This window comes from Pelodiscus sinensis, unplaced genomic scaffold, assembly GCF_049634645.1.
Source record: "Pelodiscus sinensis isolate JC-2024 unplaced genomic scaffold, ASM4963464v1 ctg92, whole genome shotgun sequence".
NCBI classification, from domain to species: domain Eukaryota; kingdom Metazoa; phylum Chordata; order Testudines; family Trionychidae; genus Pelodiscus; species Pelodiscus sinensis.
This window is the reverse complement of record NW_027465832.1, coordinates 36614-49509: the sequence shown is the minus strand read 5'-3', so window position 1 is coordinate 49509 and position 12896 is coordinate 36614. Positions and strand designations below refer to the sequence as shown.

The 12896-nt window shown below is 51.1% G+C and overlaps 1 protein-coding gene across 3 annotated transcripts in view; it reads right to left on the bottom strand.

Moving 5' to 3' along the window:
• Window positions 1–12896, bottom strand: part of LOC102460082 (ran-specific GTPase-activating protein) — a 56543-nt gene that overhangs the window by 32414 nt on the left and 11233 nt on the right. For all 3 annotated transcript variants that reach the window (XM_075914694.1, XM_075914695.1, XM_075914696.1), the window contains exons 3-4: window positions 8031–8188; window positions 5775–5903 (exon numbers count right to left, since the gene is read on the bottom strand). In XM_075914694.1, coding sequence (XP_075770809.1) covers window positions 5775–5903; window positions 8031–8188 — 287 coding nt within the window. The remainder of the gene's footprint in view (window positions 1–5774; window positions 5904–8030; window positions 8189–12896) is intronic.

Genomic DNA, 12896 nt, shown 5'->3' with positions numbered 1-12896 from the left:
TTAAATCAACTACAAATCATCAGTACTAAAGTGACTTAGAAGACAACTGCCCCCACCTCAAACAGTGTTCACAGCAATGCAGCAGAAAATGTATGTGGAAATCAAGTAGCTCCAATTTACGGGGTAATAGCTCAGGCAGAGGCTTTACACAACACTATACGTACAAAGTGATGGGAACTAATTTAGCTATAACCACTCAAGAGCAAGATCTTGGAGACATTGTGGATAGTTCTCTGCTTTTTTGACTGCTGCTGCACATTAAGTGGATGTTTTCAAACAAACTGTTAGAAATCATTGAAAAAGGGATAGAGAAGAAGACAGACAATATCTTATTACCTCTATAAATCCATGGTACACCCACATCTTGAATACTGCGTACAGATGCGGTTGGCTCATCTCAAAAAAGATATATTGGCATTGGAAAAGGGCAACAAAAACCCTAACACTTTGAAAAGGCTCGCCGCCGGCGCGGTTGGGGGAAGCCTCCCCGCAGTGGCGGAGGAGCGGCCCCCAACCGAGGACGGACTCCGAGCACCACCCAGGCCGGCGGGCGGCCAGACCTCGGCCCCGGGGCCATAGGGACAGCCGTCACCACCAGCGGTCAGCCAGCCCCTCCTCCAACGAGGGCCGAACCCCACCACGCCAGACCCGGAGGGAACAGCTAAGCCGAGAGCGGACCCGGCCAAGGGAGCTCTCCCCGGCGGCTTCCCCCGGACGACCCAGGATCCGAGCGACCAAGCCAGGGTAAGTTCTGGGGGTTGGGGCGGCGCCGCCAAGAGCCGCCAGGAGGGAGGAAGGAGCTCGGGGCAGGACACTTTTGGCGTCCATGGGTGGACGGGTTACGGAGGGAGTGACCCCCTGTCCACCGCGCTGGGGCACTAGCAAGCCCCGACCCTCAGGGCCCCGGGCTGGGACCCGGAGAGAGGGTGGGACCGGGTCTCCCTCCCTCTCCTAGAGGAGCACCCCGCTCCCAACGACCATAGTGATAGCAGAGTGCAAGTCAGAACCCCACGAGGGGGAAAAACCCTGACTAGGGGCTTCGGCCCCACCCCGCAGGGACGGGTAACTATTTTAGGGTTCGCTGACCCCCCCCTTCCGTCCGGGAGGGGGTGATCGCACCCAAGAACTCGGGCCCCATAGCAGGAAACCAGGGTACAACAAGGGACCAAGAGAGAACGAGAGGGTCCGCAGACCCCCCCCCCTCAGGCTGAGAGGGGGTGATCACACCCTGAACCCCTCACAGGTAGGAATAAATGGTAAATTTTCAGAATGGAGAGGGGTAACTAGTGGTGGCCCCCAAGGGTCAGTCCTAGGACCAATCCTATTCAACTTATTCATAAATGATCTAGAGAAAGGGGCAAGCAGTGAGTTAGTAAAGTTTGCAGATGATACTAAACCGTTCAAGATAGTCAAGACAGAAGCAGACTGTGAAGATCTTCAAAAAGATCTCACAAATCTAAGTGATTGGGCAACAAAATGGCAAATGAAGTTTAATGCGGATAAGTGTAAAGTAATGCACGTTGGGAAAAAATAACCCCAACTATACATATAATAGGATGGGGGCTAATTTGGCTACGACAAATCAGGAAAGATCTTGGAGTTATCGTGGCTAGTTCTCTGAAAACGTACACACAGTGTGCTGCAGCAGTCAAAAAGGCAAATAGGATGTTAGGAATTATTAAGAAAGGGATAGAAAATAAGACACAGAATATCTTACTGCCCCTATATAAAACTATGGTACGCCCACATCTTGAGTACTGTGTACAGATGTGGTCTCCTCACCTCAAAAAAGATATTTTGGCCTTGGAAAGGGTTCAGAAAAGGGCAACTAAAATGTTTAGGGGTTTGGAACAGGTCCCATATGAGGAGAAGCTAAAGCGACTGGGACTTTTCAGTTTGGAAAAGAGGAGACTGAGGGGGGAATATGATAGAGGTCTATAAAATCATGAGTGGTGTGGAGAGGGTGAATAAAGAAAAGTTATTTATTAGTTCCCATAATAGAAGAACTAGGGGACACCAAATGAAATTAATGGGTAGCAGGTTTAAAACTAATAAAAGAAAGTTCTTCTTCACACAGCATGTAGTCAACCTGTGGAACTCCTTGCCAGAGGAGGCTGTGAAGGCTAGGACTATAACAGAGTTTAAAGAGAAGCTAGATAAATTCATGGAGGTTAGGTCCATAAAAGGCTATTAGCCAGGGGGTAGGAATGGTGTCCCTGGCCTCTGTTTGTCAGAGGCTGGAGATGGATGGCAGGAGACAAATCGCTTGATCATGGTCTTCGGTCCACCCCCTCCGGGGCACCTGGCCCTGTCCACTGTCAGCAGACAGGCTACTGAGCTAGATGGACCTTTGGTCCGACCCAGTACGGCCATTCTTATGTTCTTATAGTTTAAACCAAAAATACTGAACAGCCACACACCGGGGAAAAATTTTGTTGACCCCGACAGCAGTTAAGTCCAAAAAAATTAAAATCACCATGGCCTCTTTAAGAAGAAGCTTTTTTGCCGATGGCCATTTTGTTTTTCTGTTTTAGCCACAAGACAAACCCCTGCGGAACCATGTTTTAGATGTCCGATATTTTTTTTTTTAAACCGGGCTGGAGATGAAAATACCAGACACCTGGCAACCCTAGACTTGGTAGAATAGGTTTGGCCCATGTCCCCCCACCCCACATACCGGGTGGCAGTCTCCCCCTCCCCGCTCATACTTGGGGAATTGTGTTTGGCTGCCCCGCCCTGAACCAGGGCCTGGGTCTTACTAACTTCGGAACTGCTTCGGTTTGCTGCCCTGCCCCAAACCAGGGCCTGGGGCTTATTGACTGTGGGACAGGGTTCGTATCACTGCCTGCCCTGCTCTCAGGGCCCCCTGTTTCGACTGAGCCACTAGACCTGTACTTACAGGCCTGAGCCCAGGTTAGTGACCCAGGACTCAAGCGGCCAGCTTATTGGGGGGGGGGGGGGGGGCTAGGATAGAGGTCTATAAAATCATGACAGGGTTGGATAAAGTGAATGAGGAAAAGTTATTTACTTGTTCCCATAATATAAAGTACTAGGGGTCACCCAATAAAACTGCCATAATTTAACAAATATACCCCGCACCCAAATATACCCTACGGGGTATACAAGACTTTTCTGTGCACGCACGCGCGGGGGGGGGGGGGGGGGGGGGAAATTAGCCACTCACTGCCCCACGTTCTAACGTAGCCGCCAGCCTCCGGGCGGGGGAGCGCTCACCGCCTGGTTCCTGCAGCCACGCAGGAAGCAGCAGGGGGATGAGCACTCCCCCGCCCCTTCCTGTGGCTGCACAAGAACCCGGGGGGGTGGTGAGTGCTGCCCCGCTCGGAGGCTGGCGGCTATGCAGCCACAGGAAGAGGTGACTCACCACTTGGTGAGTTTAAATAAATAAATAAATTTCTGTATACCCTGCACCTGAGTATATATTCGGTAAGTTACAGTAATATGCAGCAGGTTTAAAACAAACAAAAAGTAAGCTTTTCCTTCACGCAGCGCAGAGTCAACTTGTGGGACTCCTTGCCAGAGGATGTGGTGAAGGCTAGAACTTTAACAGGGTTCAAAAAAGAACTAGATAAATTCACAGAGGTTAGGTCCATCAATGGCATCCCTGGCCTCTGTCTGGAAACGGGTGACAGGGGATGGATCACTTGATTTCCTGTTGTGCTCACTCCCTCTGGGGCATCTGGCATTGGCCACTGCCGGAAGACAGGATACTGGGCTAGATGGATCTTTGGTCTAGCTCAGTATGGCCACTCTTACGCTCTTCTGAGCGAATAGAAATGAGAATTTGCCTTTTCTGATCAGATATGAGACTCTCTTCAACAGAAGAGCAATTCCTGCTCAGTGCTCAAAGCCTTTAATTAACATCTGGGGTGGGGAACCTAAGGCCTGGGGGCCAGATGCGCCGCCTGGATCCAGGCCCTGAGGCTCGGGGGTCTCCTCTCCTCCCCCAAGCATTGGGGAGCACTGTGGGGCTGGAGCACACAAAAGCTACTAGCCTGGGTCCCCCAAGCTCTGTGTGTGTGTGTGTGTGTGTGTGTGTGTGTGTGTGTGTGTCGTCCTCAATTGGGGGCCACATCAGTGAGGGTTTTTTTGTTATTAATATGAAAGCACAAAACCAGAATCTTGCACTCTTTCTCTGAATGATCCAACTATGTTAACTTTGGGAGCGCTACACCACAATATTTACTGTAACTATCTGTGGTTAAGTGTATCTTTACCAACAGAACACCACTGGCCATCACCAGCTAAAACCTCTCCAACGCATCATTAGTGATCTTCAGCCCATCCTGGACAATGATCCCTCGCTTTCACAGGCCTTGGGAGGTAGGCCGGTCCTTGCCCACAGACAACCCGCCAACCTGAAGCATATTCTCACCAGCAACTACACACCGCACCATAATAACTCTAACTCAGGAACCAATCCTTGCAACAAACCTCGGTGCCAACTCTGCCCACATATATACACCAGCAACACCATCACAGGACCTAACCAGATCAGCCATACTGTCACTGGTTCATTCTCCTGCACATCTACTAACGTAATATATGCCATCATGTGCCAACAATGCCCCACTGCTATATACATCGGCCAAACTGGACAGTCCCTACGTAAAAGAATCAATGGACACAAATCTGATATTAGGAATGGCAACATACAAAAACCTGTAGGGGAACACTTCAATCTTCCTGGACACACAATTGCAGATCTAAAAGTAGCCATCCTGCAGCAAAAAAACTTCAGGACCAGACTTCAAAGAGAAACTGCTGAGCTACAGTTCATCTTCAAGTTTGACACAATCAACGCTGGATTAAACAAAGACTGTGAATGGCTCGCTAACTACAAAAGCAGCTTCTGCTCTCTTGGAATTCACCCCTCCAGATCAGCTGCTAGAAGTGGGCCTCATCCTCCTTGATTGGATCCACCTCGTCATCTCCAGCCTGATCCTGGCCTGCATATTTATACCTGCCTCTGGAAATTTCCACTACATGCATCTGACGAAGTGGGTCTTTGCCCACGAAAGCTTATGCTCCTACACTTCAGTTAGTCTATAAGGTGCCACAGGACTCCTCGTCGCTTTTAGTAAGTCTTTCTAGACTCTTAGTATTACCGTACTCCACTTATATCACATTAAATGTCTCTCTTCCTCGTATTAGAAGATAAGTGGCTACTAATACCCAATACTTTTTCAGTGTAACAGTCAAACTACGTGAGACAGTCCTGAATGGAAGACTTAGTACAAGGTAATAATTTCCTTACAATATTTGTAAGGCCACAAATTTAATCTTCATTATAACATGAAGTAATTAATGAAAGTAAAGTGGATACATTTGGTTCAAGTCCTGGAGTTACCACATTAGGCTTGGGAACATTAGCAAGCTCGTTTGAAAACAGTGTCAACATAATTATCAAGGGAAAAAAAAAAAAAAGTTAGTGCTAAAGGTGGTGGTGGACAGAAGGGGAAGCACAACTACTCCAAGCATTACTAATTAACTAGCTACATTTTGAATTAATGCTGATGCAGTACTATTTAGATAGAAGGGACAGTCCTTATAGGCAAACAGTGGGGTTGCTTATAGCTAGTGGGATAAATCCTCTAAAAATACAGGAAATACTGATTCTTTTCTATCACAGAAGCTACAAAAGGTAGTGGTACCTACTTGCACATTTTACTACTGTGCACTACTAAATGGCCCACGGTTACTGCTTAAGGTAGATAGATATGATCAGAAGAAACCAATCTTGTGCCATCACTCACTTTCTGCATTTAGGAACCGGATTGCTAGAAGTTCAGGTTTAGGGCTTTCATCTGCAAAGTCAGCATGTGTGTTCCAGACCCATGCCCTGTCACTTGCAGCATTAGGCTTCAGCTCCATTAAAGGTGTAACTACAAAGAAAAAGGATCGATTAGTCCTACATGCACATAACATTTTGAAATACATTTCCACAAATGCCCCACAAATACATTAAGAAAGTTAGCTCTTAAGATGTCAAAGATGTTACACCTCACAGGGAATTGTAATTAAATTATTGCTAGCTGATATGAAGGGGGGGGGGGGGGTAGGGGTAAGGGATGGTGCCCATATTGTTCCAGGACGTGGGAAAGAACAATCTGCTATAGGAGGACAATACTGACAGTGTAGTTGACTAGAAGTGTCATTAATGCAAAGAGTCACAGTTTCAATGCATTCTAAAATTAAAGCGTTCCCCTATTGAAGGCAGGGGTAGTTGAGTCAACTACTTTCCTCCTCTTCTCCCCCCCTCCCCCCCCCCCCCCCCCCGATACAGAGGTGGGGGGGCAAAATGTAGTAGACAGTGCTGGGGGGAGCTGGCTTAAAAGCCCGTTGCACCAACTCCATGGTGCCGCCTGCAGGGAGGCTGCCGCCAAGCCGCCCCAGGCTCGCTGCAGCAGCCCCAGTCTGCAAGTGGTCCAAGCTCCCTGCAGACAGATGCTGGAGCAGCCTCTGTCTGTGGCCAGCCCAGGCCACCGCAGACAGGGGCTGTTTCATGGCAGCCTCTCCTGCACCCTCCCCCACCCCCCAGCAACCTCTGCCTGCAGGGAGCTCAGACCCTGCACAGACAGGGCTGCTGCCACCCTGCGCTGCTGCCTCTGTATCAGAGGCAGCAACGCAGGGAGGCAGGCAGCCAGTCTGCATGGGGAGCTGTTTTTTAAACTGGCTCCCCTCATGGGCTGGCTCCTGCCTGGCACCCCAAGCTGCTGCCTCTGACACAGAGGCAGCAGCCCGGGGTGCCAGGGGGCTCCCTGGGAGTGAGGCCGGAGCGCACTGGCTGCCAGCCCGCCCCCGGGAACTATAGAATAGTCGACTAACCGCTAAGAATTAATGTGGTTACGCGACTATTCAATTACCCTGCTATCTAACATCCCTACTGCCTTGTTCTGCTTGTTTACCCTTTTCTGGGGCAAGTGCACTAAGCTAGAGCAACTATAGTTTCTCCAGGAAGCCACAAGCTTGATGAACCCATAGTTCCAGTTTTTGTTCATCTTTGGTCCTTTAATGCATGTAATGAGTACAGAGCCCATAGACAAATATAAAAGACATGCACCAGAATGCTGTATGCTCTCTTTGCCAAATGCTTTTGTAATGCAGATCTGGATGCCATGTTGAACATCTTATGAAGTTGGTGTTGCAGAGTGCATACTAACACTAAAGATAACATTTTCTACACAAAGGTAGTGTTTGAAAATAGCATTCTCCCACAATTACACTTTTCAGTTGCTTCAAACATCTCCCTTCGGACAAGGACAGTTTTTCTGATTTCAGTTTGCACATTTTTCCCCTCTACTTGTGTTAAGACAATCCTTTTGGCCATCTAATCAGTTTCAGTGGAAAAATTGTATTGTACATTAACTTCATTACAAAACAGACCACTGGCCCATGGCGTATTTCAAACAGAAGCCAATAGACAGGTGCATCCAGTTCGATGCCTGTTTAATTTATACATATTACACCAGGGGTGGGCAAAAGGGCCTCCACGGGCCAGATCCAGCCTGCCAAGCGGGTTGATCTGGCCCACTGCGGCCTTGCCGCTCCCCTGCCCCCTGGCCAATCAGGGCCTGGGGGAGCATGCAAAGTCTCCTCACACCACCAGGGACATGGGCACCTAGAGGGAACTGCCAGCTGTTCAGAGACTTTGCACACTCCCCCACCCCCAGACCAATCAGGGTCTGTGGGTGGGGAAGCACAGAAGTGTCCTGGCCCCACCCCTTCAAGCAGCCCAGGGCCACTTCAAAAATTTCTGAAGTGGCCCCCAGTCAAAAATTATTGCCCATCCCTGTATTACACACACAGTATTAAGTAAAGCAGGCTAAGGTAAAGTAGGCAAACTGGATGCACCTGTCAATTGGCTTCTGTTAGACCACTGACCCATTCTCCCAATACACTTTAAGGGTTTAAAAAAAAAATGCGCAAATCTTGTAAGACTTAATAGCTATGTTGCACACAAACAGGGGATAGCCAAAGGGAAGTTATGGTGAATAATGGAACAAACATACTATAATGATTTGCACAGATTTTTAGCGTTTTATCTCTCCTCATGAGAAGGCGAATTGTTCCCTTCTCCTTGTGCTTCAGGAGTTTCACATCTCCGGTTCCTCGTTCTTTCCACTCTGGAAGATCATTTTCTGATGCAAATCGAAACAGCTTTGCTCGCCTTGAGAAAGAGAGAGCAAGAAATTAAGAGTCTGCACCAAGAACAAGCCACACTCAAATAAAAGGGCCCTCAGCCCATTCATCCTTAGGTGAATGTTAAAAGCTCCATGGAATGTTAGGAGACAGGAAATAAGTCCAGAGTCCTCACCAACTAGTAAGAATACAAGAGGATATATTTTGTAGGGAGAAAAAAAGCCCCACAACAAATGGTCTGGTAGCACTTTATAGACTAACAAAACACGTAGATGGTATCATGGTATATTTTGTAGGCAAACTAAACACCATGCTATCAGTAGAAAACTAGTTCAGGACAGAATACTGTATGAATTGAGTCATTAAAGAACTTTGCGTCCCCACAAAAATTTTGCTGAATAAACTTCTAGGTATAATTACAGAACAACTCTATATTAGCACTGAATTTATTCCACCACAAAGTGAATTTTTTTTAAGCATAGGGCTAGGGACGTAAGCAAGTAGTTGAGTCCACTACTCGCATTCCCCCCCTCCCGCCGCTGCCTCTGTATCAGGCCATGGGAGGCTGCCGCAAAGGGTTGCTCTTACTACATTTAAAATACAGAGAGGCAGCAGGGGGTAGCTCCTGGACCTGGCACAATCCGGGACGGAGTGTCTTCCCTTATTGACTAATTGTGTAGTCCATACAATTTGTATCAACTACACAATTAGCCAATTACCTGCCTCTTAACATCCTTACATAGGGCATGCAAATTTCAGTTACAGAAGAGATGGCTGTGTATATTTGGAATGCAACTAGTCAAATTCCCACCAATGATTGAACAAAAACACGAATGAAGCCAGCTGCATAGACCTACTGTCATAGTTGAAGTGGGGGAGGAGCTGCTCCCCTTTTAACCAAACTGCAGTGCAGCTGAATTCCAGCCACAGCTTCCAAACCTCAGCTCCCTGCACTGGGAATCCCTCCCCTCACACCACCAAGCCCCACTCTCCCAGCACCCAGACTCCTCACTGAATCCTCCCTCCCCAGCTCGAACCACTATCACCTAAGGCAGTGGTCTCCAACCTTTTTACACCGAAGATCACTTTTTAAATCTCCGAACAGGCGAAGATCTACCACCCCGCCCCTTTCTTGAAGCCCCGCCCTCTCTATTCTCCTCCTGTCCATCACTTGCTATCCCCAGCCCTTACTTACACACTCTAATAAACAGTTTATTTTTAAATTATGCGATGTATAAAATTAAAATCACGTGTTTATAGTTATGAAATAAATGGTCTGTTTTTTATTCATGCTATTTAAATCTAAAATGAAGCATTTCTAATTATACATTTTGTGGGAACAGAGTTCTGCGGCTGGGGGCAGGGTGCCAATGGGGACAGAGTTCTGTAGCTGGGGACAGGGGAGCGGGGACAGGGTGCCAGTGGCAGCAGAGTCACCGGCATCTGCCTCCTCCCAGGAGTCTCTCTCTTTCCCTCCCCCCCCCCCCCCCCCAAGCGGGAAGCCAGCACATGCCTCCTCCGGGCCCCCCACAGTGCACGGAAACCCCGAGCGTGCCTGCCCCGGGGCTAACCCCCGCGGGAGCCTGCCTTGGGGGCAACCCCCCCCTATTCCGCGGCAGGGCCAAACCCCCGCAGGAGCCTGCACCAGGGGCAACCCCCACCCCTCCTGCAGCACGGCCAACCCCTGCGGCACGGCACGGCCAACTCCCTTCCCTCCCGCAGCATGGCCAAACCCTGGGGCTGACTCCTGCTCCCGTGGCGCAGGGAAACCCCTGCGCCCAACTCACCCCTCCGGCGCAGGGAAGCCTCCGCACTCCTCCTCTAGGGCCAACGCCCCCTCCCCCAGCACACAACAGAGCTGTGGAAGGGGGAGCAGCCTGCGCACTTCCGGAACCCTCGGAAGTGACGCGGGCTTCAGAGAGGACTACCGTCCACCCCGTGGGAAGCCAGCACTACACTAGAGGTAGGACATGGGCCGGAGTGCTTGCGAGGGGCAGCGTACCCTCTCGCGGGAATCGCTGCAGGAAATCGAGAGCGGGCCGCGACAAAGCCGCCTTCACCTCCTGGAGTAGGCGCAGGGGAGTTCATGGGGTGGAGAGCCCCATGCACTGAGCAAGCGCTCGGGGATCCACCCAGCTCCCCGTCGCAGTCCAAGAGGTCCCTGACCTTGGTGGCTTCTGCCAGGATCAGCCTCTGGCACGCCGAGGGAGACTCCGCCACCTGCACGCACAAGGCTGGATTGTGGAGCAGGGGCTCCCCAAGGAGGTCTGCTCCCTGAGGGTACGTCTAGACTACAGGCTTACTGTCGACAAAACTTCTTCTGTCGACAAAGAGCATCTACACTACATTCAGTTCTGTAGACAAAGCAAGCTGCTTTGTCGACATGGTAGTGTAGACACAAAGGACAGTTTACATGCAATAACACCTTCTGTCGACAGAATTCTGTCGACAGAAGGCGTTATGCCTCGTAAAATGAGGTTTACCAGCGTCGACAAAACTGCTGAGTTCTGTCGACGTTATGTCGACAGAACTCAGCGGTAGTGTGGACGCAGGTATAGTTTTGTCGACAAAAGTCCACTTTTGTCGACAAAACCCTGTAGTCTAGACACACCCTCAGTGGCCACAACAGACCTGGTCGCTGAGAACAGCTTCCAGGTCTGGAGGAATTCCTGGTAGAACTCCAGCAGCTCTGAGAGATCTCATGGAAGACCCCTCGGGTGGATAAAAATGAGCTGCCGGTCGTATCGGAGCCCTCGGAAGCAGCGGAGGAAGGCGCGCGCCAAAAGGCTCCACACCGGACTACCTGCACTATACAGGAGTCTATGCAGGGCCTGGAGGCAGAAGGTCCAGACCTGGCTGCGCATGCAGGCCAGGCCCTGTCCCCCCTCCTCCAGGGGGAGACACAGGACCCCTGCAGAGACCCAGTGCATTCCTAGCCAAAAGAACTCCAGGGCTATCCTCTAGAGTCTGGCCAGGACCTCTGGGGCCAGGCTCAGGGTGCTGAGCTGGTGCCAGAGCATGGACACAACCAGTTAGTTCAGCACCAGTGCCCTCCCCCGCAGGGAGAGACACTGGAGCAGCCCCGTCCATATCCGCAGCCACTCACCCACCTTGGCCTCCAAACCCTGCCAGTTCTCCAGCAGGGAAGGATGCGTGGCGGATAGAAAGACACCCAGATAGAGCAGAGGACCCACGCTCCACCTGATGGCCTGAAGTGCGGGTGGGAGGGAGCCTGCCTGCCACCTGTCCCCAACCACCAGGCCACAGCTCTTTACCCAGCTGACTCGGGCAGAGGAGGCCACCCGGGTCCTGGACCATGCCATTGGCATATGCCGACAGGACCAGCTGTAGCTCTGGCTCTCAGGGTATGTCTACACTACCCCGCTAGTTCGAACTAGCGCGGTAATGTAGGCATACCGCACTTGCAAATGAAGCCCGGGATTTGAATTTCCCGGGCTTCATTTGCATAAGCCGGCCGGCGCCATTTTTAAATGCCGGCTTGTTCGAACCCCGTGCCGCGCGGCTACACGCGGCACGGGCTACATAGTTCGAACTAGCAAGCCATTCCGCACTATCTAGCCCGTGCCGCGTGTAGCCGCGCGGCACGGGGTTCGAACAAGCCGGCATTTAAAAATGGCGCCGGCCGGCTTATGCAAATGAAGCCCGGGAAATTCAAATCCCGGGCTTCATTTGCAAGTGCGGTATGCCTACATTACCGCCCTAGTTCGAACTAGGGTGGTAGTGTAGACATACCCTCAGAGCCCCCAACCGCCTACGGAGGAGACAGAGGAAGGGCTCGATTGCCAGGGCGTACAGCTGGCCTGACAGCAGACACCCCTGATGTACTCCCTGCCCAAAGCTGACTGGCTCCGTCAGGGTCCAGTTGAGCCTGACCAAACACGCCACAGAGGCGTACAGCACCTGGAGAAAGTCCACAAAACGGAGCCCAAAGCCAAAGGCCTGCTGAGTGCTCAGGAGATACCCATGGTTCACCCTGTTGAACACCTTCTCTTGGTCCAGAGACAGGAAGGCGAACAACAGACCGTCCCTACACCCAAGCTCCAAGAGATCCCAGACCAGATACAGATTATCAAAGATGCTGCGGCCCGGGACGGTTTAGGTCTGCTCAGGGTGGACCACATCCGCCAGCACGGACCGCAGTTGCAGCGAGATGGCTTTTGCTACAACTTTGTAGTCCGTGCTGAGGAGCGAGATGGGACACCAGTTCCAAAGGTCGCGGAGGTCCCCCTCTTCTGTAGCAAGGTGAACACTGCTTTCCTGCATGACAGAGGGAGGATCCCAATCTCCAAGGACTCGCCCCAGACAATGACAAGGTCTGGGCCAAGGACGTCCCAGAACATACGGTAGAACTCCAGTCAGCCTGTCCATGCCCAGGGTTTTGTTGGTGGCCATGAGACCGAGGGCTTCCAAGAGCTCGGCCAGAGTGAGAGGTAGCTCCAGCCGGTCCTGTTACCCCACACTGACTGTCGGGAGCTCGGTCCAGAGCACCCTGCAGGCATCAGTCAGATCTGGGGAGAATAAGCTGGTGTAGAAGGCCCTGGCCCTTACACTCATCTCCTCCACATCCATGAGGGGGGTGCCATCCTCCGCCAGGAGGCAGGTGACATGCTTTTTAGCCCCCCCTCTTTTTCTCCAGGGCATAGAAGAAGCGGGAGCCGCAATCCATCTCCAGAAGGAGACGGATGCGAGATTGAATAAAGGCACCCCGGGCCCGG